General features: G+C 47.5%; 1 protein-coding gene across 1 annotated transcript; it reads right to left on the bottom strand.

The window, feature by feature from the left end:
- Window positions 1-6,123: 6,123 nt before the first annotated feature.
- On the bottom strand, window positions 6,124-8,695 carry LOC106806433 (acetylcholine receptor subunit alpha-type deg-3-like). Its single transcript, XM_014808362.1, has 3 exons — window positions 8,379-8,695; window positions 7,187-7,452; window positions 6,124-6,398 (listed from the first exon to the last, which is right to left on the bottom strand). Exons 1-3 carry the CDS (start codon window positions 8,693-8,695, stop codon window positions 6,124-6,126), a joined length of 858 nt encoding a protein of 285 aa, XP_014663848.1.
- Between the last annotated feature and the right edge of the window lie 2,240 nt (window positions 8,696-10,935).

The raw sequence follows: 10,935 nt of genomic DNA, 5'->3' as shown, positions 1-10,935 counted from the left end.
TACGGTGGGCGCTGACGCGCGGCGATGGTAGTGACGACACCGCATCTGACCAACTAGCACGGCGTCTGGCGGCGATATTAGGACATGAGCGGCCGCGTGCGTGGCTGCTGCTGCTGGGCCTACTGCCTGCTGCTACTGGTTGCTGCTGCTGCTGCTGCATGGTGGTTAGTGTGTTGGTGGTGGTGGTTGCTGCTGCTACTGCTACTGCCTGCACTGCTGCAACTGCTGGCTGCTGCTGCTGCTGCTGCTTTTGCGCCTACTTGCTGCTGGGCTGCTGGCTGCTGCTGGGGTGTTGTTGTTGGTTGTTGTGCTGCGTAGCTGCTTGGCGGTGTGGTGGTGGTGGTGGTGTGGTGCTGGCTGCTGCTGCTGCTGCCTGCCTGCTATTGGCTACTTGCTTGACTGGCTACTGCTGCCTGCTGCTGCTGCTACTGCTGCCCTGGGCTAGCCTGCTGCTACTGCTGCTGGTCGCTGTGGTGGTGTTTTGTTGTTGTTGCTGCAGTCGCCCAGTGCTGGCAGAGATGTAGCAGCAGCAGCCGCAACTGCGTAGCGACTCTCGCGTGCATGGGAGATGGAGACGACGACAGCGCATAGCATTGGCAAATTTTCGCCTTTTTTCCATTGTCATCGTCATCATCGTCATCATCACCACCACCACCGCCATCGACAACAATTATGGCGACGAAAAAAAGACAATATATATGCACCTATACGTATAAGTTATTGTCGATTTGTTTATTTCTTATATTACGTGCATCTAATCATTGCTATTCAATGATCGCGCGACTTACGTAAATACAGCCTAAACACGCATTGCACACCATACACACACATACACACACACACACACCACGACGACCACACACACACACACACACACGCACCACAGCACACACACACACACACACACACACACACACACACACACATATGTATATATATATATTCATATATCTTCATATATCTTCATTATGTTCTTATTTTATAGAGATAATACTCGAAAGCTATATTATAATATAACATATTATTAACTATAATATATTTCAAAATATTATATATATTCGCTTGGCATCATGACGTTTGCAAGTTTTTCTATACGGCTCTCTTTACGGGCGGTAACAGCTTTCACGTCGTGTATGTGTGTAATAGAGAACAAGGACATCGATGGCCGGGGGCGGGCCGGCAGTAGTAGAAAACACCGCCGTAAATGATTGCTACACTGGACGGGGAATCATTCCATGTCTGTCAACAGCGGCGCGCGCTTCCTGTAACGTGTGTGTGTGTGCTGTGTGTGTGTGTGTGTGTGTGTGTGTGTGTGTGTGTGTTGTGGTGTGTGTGTGTGTGTCTCGTGTGCGCGCGCGTTGGTGATTACATCACAACCCGTAACGGTGACATCGATCTAGCGACTCGCGATCGTACCATGCTGGCGGTGCATTGGAGACGGGACCCCGCGACTGTTTAGCCCCTCTAGCCCACGCGCCAGCCGCACAACTACGCACGCACGCCGCACGCAAGCAGCGCACACACACACACCACGGACACACACACGCACGCACACCACACACAGCACACACCACGCACACACAACACACACACACACACACACACACACACGCACACACACACTCACCACCACCACACACACACAGCGCGCACGCACCGCCCCGGCACGCAGCGCACGCACGCACGCACGCACGCACGCACACACACCACACACACACACACACACGACGCCGCCTACACCAAACGGCATGGATTTCCCCCAGTTGCGGCATTTTCCTAAACATAAATTTCGCCACTAAAGCGATTAAGTCTTCATTCTGTGAAAATTCGATTTATAGTCGGAATCGATCTACATTTTACAGCATCGTTGTGACATTGACGGCGGCGGTTAAGGTTTGGCGACAGCACTTAAAGCACACGAAGGCATATGACACGCGAAATGGCTGTCCCTTGGTGTGTACGTTACACGTGCGCATATGTTATAAGATGATGCGAATGAGACATTTCTATGTGCGCGCTGCGTATACACACACAGCACACTCTCTCTCTTCTCTCTCTCTCTCTCTCTCTCTCTTTTCTCTCTGTCGGGCAGCATTGATATATGAATGAATGTTTTGCATTTAGTGATGTTCAAACACAGGAAGCTCACATAGCGACGTTACAGAGGAAAGTTAGACGCTTGTTGATAGACTCTGAATATGGTTGCCATTACTATGGAGAGAGCAGGACGGTAGGAAGAAAAAAGGAGAGAGAAGAGAAGAATAGAAGAGACGGAGAGAGTTGAATAAAAGAGGACACGAGAAAGAGCGAGAGAGGCTGGCAGAGTGCCAGTTAGAGTAGCGGGAGGGTGGGAGCGACAGACGAAAGAAGAAAGAAACAGGAAAAAAAGGAGTGAGAGAGAACACGAAACAGAGAGAGGAGAAGAGAGAGAGGAGAGAGAGAGAGAGACGAGAGAAAGAAGAGCGAGAGGCGGCATGGGAGAGAGAGAGAGAGAGAGAGAGAAGAGAGACGGAGACCGAGAGAGAGAGAGCGAGCAGAGAGAGAGAGAGCGAGAGACGAGCGCGAGCGAGAGGCGAATGGAGGAGAGCGCATATTGCGGTCGTGTATCATGGAGGTATATTGTATGTATCGCCTAGGCGCAATACGCGTAATAAAGGGCCGAGGCAGGAGTTACGATCACTCTAATGGTGTGATGACAAAGACACACACACAACACACACACACACACACACACACACACACAACACACGCACACGCACGCACACGCACACGCACACACGCACACCACACACACACACACACACACATGCACACACACACACAACACACACACACACACACACACACACACACACACACACACACACGCATGCACACACACACTCGCACGCCACGCACACACACACACACGCGCACACACACACACACAACACACACACCCACCCACACACACACACACACACACGCACGCACGGCCCACACACACGGCACAGCACGCACGTATGCACACACACACACACACACACACACACACAACACACACACACTATTATTGAAGCTTGCAGGATCTGTGGAAAGGGGACTCACAACAACGCGCTACCTCAGTTTATCACCGCCCCCCGTGCTTTATGCGTTCTAGCGCAACAATTTCCGAGTGTTCAACAACAGCTATTAACGCTACCATCTCTGCGACAGTCGCAACATCAAAACACCTTGACATAGAAATGCGGATCCGCAATTCCGCCTCTCCATCTCGCTTTGAGAGCAAGCACAGGACGCAGACGAGGAGGCACAAGACAGGAGCGTTGTGTGCGATTCTATGTGACAATAAAATGCGCGTACGCAAATCTGCCTTCATTATAGCCGCGTGCCCCATTCTTGCATAGAAAATAAATTAAATATATGGTAGTGATGTGGTGGTTTTATGTATAGACGTTCGGTTTTGAGCTACAGCCAGTTGAGAAATCGCGAAAATATGGGCACGATATATGTGCTAGTACACGGGCGGAGGCACGGGGAGTTGGACATTCTTTCTAAGACAAGATATGCGAATAAAACTGGAACTATGCCACACGACTGTGAGTCTACGCTTGAACACGTATCAGAGTACCCACCCCATGACAATACATCACGGGCATACGCACACAAGCCGCAGACACTATAACATTCGCCACGTTAGCATATATATTGCCCCCATGCAGTGCCTCGCAGCATTTCATCGCAGCAGACAATTCCCGTTAACGAGCTGGTTACCGCTAGTAATCAGCAGGTGTGCATGATTGGTGACAGTGATTTCCCTAGCGGTGAGACAGGCGGACCGTACCTGCATGCATGCATGCCGCGCCTGCCCCGCTGCGTCGTCCATTACCGTAATGACATCATATAATGTCGCCGACGATCCAGCCGTCGTTTAATATCGAATGTCGACGAACATTAGCAATAAGTTCATCAAGCCGCGTGCGTGCGTGTGCGTGCGTGTGCGTGTGCGTGCGTGTGCGTGTGCGGCTGCGTGAGTGTGTGGCGATCGTGCGTGTGGGTGCGTATGTGTGTGAGTTTGTGTGTGTGTGTGTGTGCGTGTGTGTGTGTGCGTGTGTGTGTGCGCGCGCGTGTGTGTGCGCGCGCGCGTGCGTGCGTGCGTGCGTGCGTGCGTGCGTGCGTGCGTGCGTGCGTACTTGCTCGTGTGTGTGCTCGTGTGTACGTGTGTAGGTGCGTGCGTGTGTACGTGCGTGCGTATGTGCGTACTTGCTCGTGTGTGTGCTCGTGTGTGCGTGTGTACGTGCGTGCGTGTGTACGTGCGTGCGTGTGTACGTGTGCGTGTGAAATCACAGACTCAGAGTAAATGACACAAATTTCGAGACGGAATGTTAAAGAAAATTGACATTTTATTTATGAATAATATATGCAATCACGAATTCTCGAATACAGAAAGAACGTATACCATAATAATTATGACTATATTCTTCTTTCCCTTTCATCTCTCTTTCTTTCTTTCTCTCTCTCTCTCTCTCTCTCTCTCTCTCTCTCTCGCACACACACACGCACACGCACAAACACACTCGCGCGCACACACGCGCACGCAGACGCAGACGCAGACGCACACACACACGCACACGCACACACGCGCACACGCGCACGCACACAGACACACACACACTCTCTCGCTCTCTCTCGCTCTCTCTCAGTATCTCTCTCTGCCTATCTCGTTATCTTTCTCTCTCTCTCTCTCTCTCTCTCTCTCTCTCTCTCTCTCTATCTCTCTGCTCTTACCCTTCCTGCCCTCTCTCTATCTACGTACATGTACACATAACCCACTCCCACTCCCCACCCCCTGTGTGTGCGGGCGCCGTGTCATTGTAGGATATAGGGGGAGCTACAGAACAGCGCAGTGCTAGCTATTGCCGTACCCGTGAGGAATCCCAGCAACAGCATACGATCGACGCACTTCGCCAGCAGGTGCCACTCGTTGTTAAATACGCGTCGGCCGTCGGCACCGACCTGCGTCGACGCGTCGCGCAGTGTGTCCGCTAGGAGCGCTGCCGCCTCGGCTATCGTGCGCACCGCCTGGCGGTCGAAATCGGAACTACTGCGCGACGACTCGGAGCGACGTTCGCGTTCCATCATCGTGACGTCATCGTTATCGTCGTCGTCGCCGCCACCGTCATCGTCGTCCAGTTGCGATTCGGCGACGCGCGGGAACGTACTGCGTCGTCGGCCCTGCGACCCCGGTGTACTCTGACGGCCCTGAAACAATAGCACGTCTGTAGAACGCTAGCGTCGGTTATATTATGATGAGATAACACAGAAATTTCTGCATAATACCAGGGGTTAATAATTACATTACATTAATTACATTGATTTGTCATTATTAACCTCTGATAGTACCTATACTTCCATCGTAGAATGATCTAAAACACGTAACATAGGACGCACCGTTGATGGCTATACCCGTGACTCACATATGTTGACGTGTGCGTGCGCCCACAGTACATGCAGCAATCTAATATTATTACCTATTAGTGCAGCAACACCCGCATCATATATCTATATCAGTCAATCAATATAATATCAGTCAATATTAGACTGGTGGTTAATAACGGAAGGCGATAATTTCCTTAGCAAACAATCGGCACCCCTAACGACAACAGCTCTGTTTATGGAATTTGCGCTGATATCTGTCCTGGGCGCGCGTGTGTGCGCGCGTGCGTGTGTGCGTGTGTGTGTTCGTGTGCGTTAGAGTGTTGTATATACGTGCGTGCGCGCGTCTGTGTGTGCGCGCGTGCGTGTGTGCGCGTGTGTGTTCGTGTACGTAAGAGTGTGGTATGTACGTGCGTGCGCGCGTCTGTGTGTGCGTACGTGCGTGCGTGGTCTGTGTAGCATTAGGTGATTGATTATGTACGGCCAGCCGGCAGTGTTGCACGTGGCGCCACCAGCGTCGTCCAGCAGCGATAACGTATAGATCAACTAACGCAATAATGCATGAATTACTTCACCCCCGCCTCGCGCTGTGCCCCCTCCCCCACCCTCCACCCCCGCCTCGGGCTGTGCCCCCTCCCACACCCTCCACCACGCCCCCGCTCCCTGTCACCCACTCCCACCCCGCTCCCTGTCGCCCTTCCCCACTCTTCACCCTCGGCCCTGCTTCTGTCGCCTTCTCACATCCCCGACTTTCGCGCCCGTGCTGCCTCCTACCGGCGATGTTACCTTGTCGGCGTTGTCCGCGTGGTCGCCGTCGGCGTGCGACACGTCGACGAACGTGACGGCGGCGAGTAGCGACAGCAGAGGGCGCAGGCATCGCGGGAATGGGTGCCGACGGTAGCACCTGGCGTCGATGCCCATAACTAGCACGGTGACGAGTGTAGCGACACTGGTCAGCAGGATGAGTAGTCCGAAATATGCGACTGCGGGAGTGGGTGGAATCATAATTATATACACAATCAACACTAAACACTATGTTTTACATATTACTATATATATATATATATATATATATATATATATGTGTGTATGTAATATATAATATATATAATATACATAGATTATATATTATCATATTGCTAATACTATATACTGCTATATTGTAAGAGCGTTTGAACTCGGCCGGAGTCAGCTTCATGGAACATCTAAAGGCGCGAGGACGTAGGAATCGATCATATGTCGGTTTATACATCACCATCGGCTCTTTCTAGCACGTTCAGTTTAGTTTCTGATGTTAGTTTACCAGCTAGACTCTAGAGCAAACGCACCAATCGGATGCGGGAACTGGTGCCGCCGCAAGCGCCGTTTAGCGATCGAATGATAAAACAACTATCGTGCATTTCAGTGCGTAGAAATGTCACGAATGTTAACGGAACTTCCGGCAGAACTACGGCACATCTCGTTCTAATGTGTCGTCGATCGAAGTCGGAAACGAATCTATCGATTGTCGCGTTCGAGACAAACACTTGAATGCCTGAGTAGACGCGCTCCACTCGCAATGAAATAAACGCACTAATATAACTAAGAAAAATCACCGATGAAAAAAAATCATAATAATAGAGAGTAATAATTCACGGAAACACTTATAACAAAATAAAAATTACAAGAAAATATATACAAGATTACAAAAAAGGGAAAAAAGAAAAAAACATTTTAAGAAAAGAAATGTTAATCCTCGGCGAAGAGGCCACTTGTTTTACCCGCGACTCACCGAGCAGGGGCACGACCCGTGACGTCGGCGGCAGCGTCTCTGACATCGCCACCAGCAGCATTGTCATCGACAGAGACGTGACGATGCCGATGCTGACTTTCTCTTTCCGCTCACCCTCGTTCGTCGACGGCGTGAAGAAGCCGACAGTGGCGATGACGACGATGACGCTGCTCGGTGCAACTATGTTGAAGAGGTAGAAGAGAGGCTTACGGCGCAGACGCAGCGTGTAGTACAGCTCGGCGAAGGGACGCTGGCAGCAGACGTATCTGCGAACATATAAAAATATTGTAATTCCAATTTGAAAAATTGAGATTTGACGGGGGAGGGGCGGTCAAACTATAGATAACACCATCATAAGAACACGCATGCTCTCTTGTACTTACTAGTAGGTACTACATGTACAAAATGTAAAAAGGGAATACATACTCTTGTACTACCTCCCTTGTAATTATACTCTACCATATCAATGGTCATAACTCATCGCGTGGATTAGTGATAATATGACCGGCAGGTGGCGTGATTAAACGATGCTTGATTAAACATCAATGGCATCAAAACACCTCCGAGTTTGATTAGTTTTATCTATTAATATTGGCAGGAAATGAATAGAATTTCCTATAAGGAGCCGAAGTTCAAAAATCAAGATATACGTGAAGCATGCTAAACAGATATATAAGTATGTATAGAGATAGATTTATGGATATATATTTATATATATAGATATATATATATATATATATAGACTATATATATATATATAATATATATAATATATAGATATATATATTATATATAGATATATATATATAGAGAGAAGATCAGATAACGATAGCACTAGATAGGCAGATAAATTAATGAAGTAGCGAGGGAAGGAGTGGTAAACAACGGCCGTGTCATCAGTAAAGACAAAGTAAAAATAAACTAGATTAGTTAAACATATACATTTAGTTAGGCCTATCAATCAGTTAACCAAATCCTTCTATTAATTTTTTACTTATATATACATATTGAATAAATAAATTACTTAATTAATTAATTAACAATTAAACAAATAAATAAATAAATAAATAAATATTTATTTATTTATTTACAGCATTAATTTCTTTTATATATGTGCGTGCGTGCGTGCGTAATCGTGCGTGCGTGTGTGCGTACTCGTGCATGCGTGCGTGCGTGCGTGAGGCGGACGTACGAATGCTCCTCGCGTCGTACTTCGAAGGCGACCAGCTGCCACTGCTCGTGCGCGACGAAGTAGCCGACGCCGGCCGCCGTGTCCGGCTCGGGCTGCAGGTCCAGATAACTGACCGTCAGTGACCAGGAGGTGAAGAGCAACTCGCAGCGCTGGGCATCGAACGGGAAGTAGCGCACGTCGAGGTTACACGAGCTCTCATAGATCGCGTACGTCAGGTATCTGACCTGACCTGTGTGCGTCACGATGACGCGATTCGTCGGAGGATCGTCGACGTCCTTGACGCTGAAAACAACATGGCGGCGCGGCGGCATTACCATGGTGAACGATGTTTTTTCTCGTGATATCCCGCGAGAAATTATCAAACGTAATCAAAATATATATATATATATATATGTATAAATATATATATATATATATCATAATTGGATTACGTTTGATAATTATATATATATATATATACAAATCGTATATATGTATGTGTACACATGCGTTAGGGTTAGGGTTACGGTTGATGTAACGGTGAGGGCTCGTTTTAGGAGTAAGGTTAGGATTGGACTGATAATTATGTTTATGGTTATAGTTATACTTATGCTAAAGAGTTAGACTCATAGTTATCCTTATGGTTATAACTACAGTCAGACAGTTATATTTTGGGTTATTGGTTTTTGCAATAGGATCACATGATGGTCCCTGGCAAAATGAAATTTATTGGTGACCCATAGAGACATACTGCATTGCTAGTTGTCACGCTCACGCGTCAATTGTCATGAACGCACACAGCTGATAAACCCAACCATGGGTCATTACATTAATGGATTATTTTCATTAAATGTCGCACCGTTAAATTATTTCAACAGGATTTTTCAAATATAACTCTAACGATAAAATTCGTCCTTCACTAATAAAGTTTCAGGCGTTCACCGTCGCAGGAATTCTTTCGTCCTCGGAAAATATAAATAATAGTAATTGTCATCTCATCAGTAATATATCACAACCGTTGCCATGGAGACGGCCTGACTGCCAGATGCGTTTCTGTGTATTACGGTCACATTTCCCCGCTACGTATCCGTCGGCGCCCGACAGACAGACCAGCGTCACGTGACCACAATTAGCATTAATGACATGAGAGTTGGGATGGCAATCACATTAGCTACCCGCTGCGTGGCGCGATATTGTACGCATCGTGAACATCTAAGCTCTCTCTCTCTCTCTCTCTCTTTCTCTCTCTCTCTCTCTCTCTCTCTCTCTCTCTCTCTCTCTCTCTCTCTCTCTATGCATCCCCCCCACTTATTGACGTGGGGGGGATGGCGTGTACAATCATCCCCCCTACTTTCAGGAGGAAAATGGGGGATTCAAAATTTTCTGGGGGAGGACCCGCATACCCCCGCATGTTTCTTACCACCTTCCTCGAAATCCTGCATTGGCACTGTCGAGCGTAACAAATTTAGCACCCCACTTCAAAAATCGTTCCGCGGCGCCTGTAGAGTACTGCTAACAAAGATTATGATTATGAATATTTGTATGCATATCAAAAGTCAAATTTGAGTTCCTCTGACAGGAGCGTAGATAGCGGGGGGATGGGGGTATTTCCCCCCCCCACACTTATTGAGGTGGGGTAGCTTTCATCACCCCCTACTTTCAGGAAGAAAATGGGGAAAAATTTAATATTTTACAGACAATAAATACTGGATATTTATCTACAAATCCGTCATCGCTATTCATACTCTCCTATTGTATTATTACAGAAATGGAACGTGACATACATCTACTGTAAAATGGCTGTAATTCGTTCCAAGAATGACATTATTTTACTGAAGCTCAGACGGTTAATTTTGGACGCATTCCCCATGCATATACGATTTTTTTTTCAAAATCCCCAAATCACGTCTTATCACTGCTCACGAAAGTTAAATCCTTGCTTTATTCAAAATTAGAATAGACCTATTGAGAGTTGGGATATTGAATTTTCAGGGGAGTTGAATGGGAAAATTCAATTTCATCTCACTTTTTGGGAGGGGGGATGGGGGTGCTGAGACCCGACAGGAAGTATATTCCCGATTTTGTATAAGGGGTGAAAATATGCACTATTTGGTTCAAATCTGGTTGTTTTTCGCATATTCTTTTGCAGTTTTAAGGTTCTCACTTCGCAGTAAAATATACGTTTTATCAAAATTTCAGGGGGAGATGATTCCAGTGCTGTAGTTGTCAACGGGGGGTCGGTAGCACAGGGGGCGGTCGCCCCCCCTAGAATTTTCAGGGTAAAGGTATTTTAGCCTAGGTAAGTCTGCACTGGCAACCCCAGTGAGAACATGTACATGTATAGCACAGATTTGGTAGTAAGCATTTTAGTCTTTGGTGTCTCCAAAGGTAAAAATACTCAACTCAATAGGGATGTTATTGTGATGAAGATTGTATAGTGCTGCCTCAAAGTGCAGGAAATTGCATCGAAGAGGTGTTACTTTCAACAAAATTTTCGGGGGAGGTTCCTTGGCCCCCCCCCCCTAAACAGGAGGGGGACAGCCCCTAAAGGAGGAAAAATCCTGATATTCTATGATAA

The sequence above is a fragment of the Priapulus caudatus genome, unplaced genomic scaffold (assembly GCF_000485595.1).
Source record: "Priapulus caudatus unplaced genomic scaffold, Priapulus_caudatus-5.0.1 Scaffold160, whole genome shotgun sequence".
NCBI classification, from domain to species: Eukaryota; Metazoa; Priapulida; class Priapulimorpha; order Priapulimorphida; family Priapulidae; genus Priapulus; species Priapulus caudatus.
This window is presented reverse-complemented; position numbering and strand designations above follow the sequence as displayed.

What these genes read in the sequence shown, in the direction of transcription:
- LOC106806433 (XM_014808362.1), bottom strand. Translation starts at nt 8,695, where the DNA reads ATGGTAATGCCGCCGCGCCGCCATGTTGTTTTCAGCGTCAAGGACGTC. An exon ending in GTACGACGCGAGGAGCATTC is followed by an intron (nt 7,453 to 8,378) that starts GTACGTCCGCCT and finishes ATATGTTCGCAG; the next exon opens with ATACGTCTGCTGCCAGCGTC. An exon ending in ACGGGTCGTGCCCCTGCTCG is followed by an intron (nt 6,399 to 7,186) that starts GTGAGTCGCGGG and finishes CCACTCCCGCAG; the next exon opens with TCGCATATTTCGGACTACTC.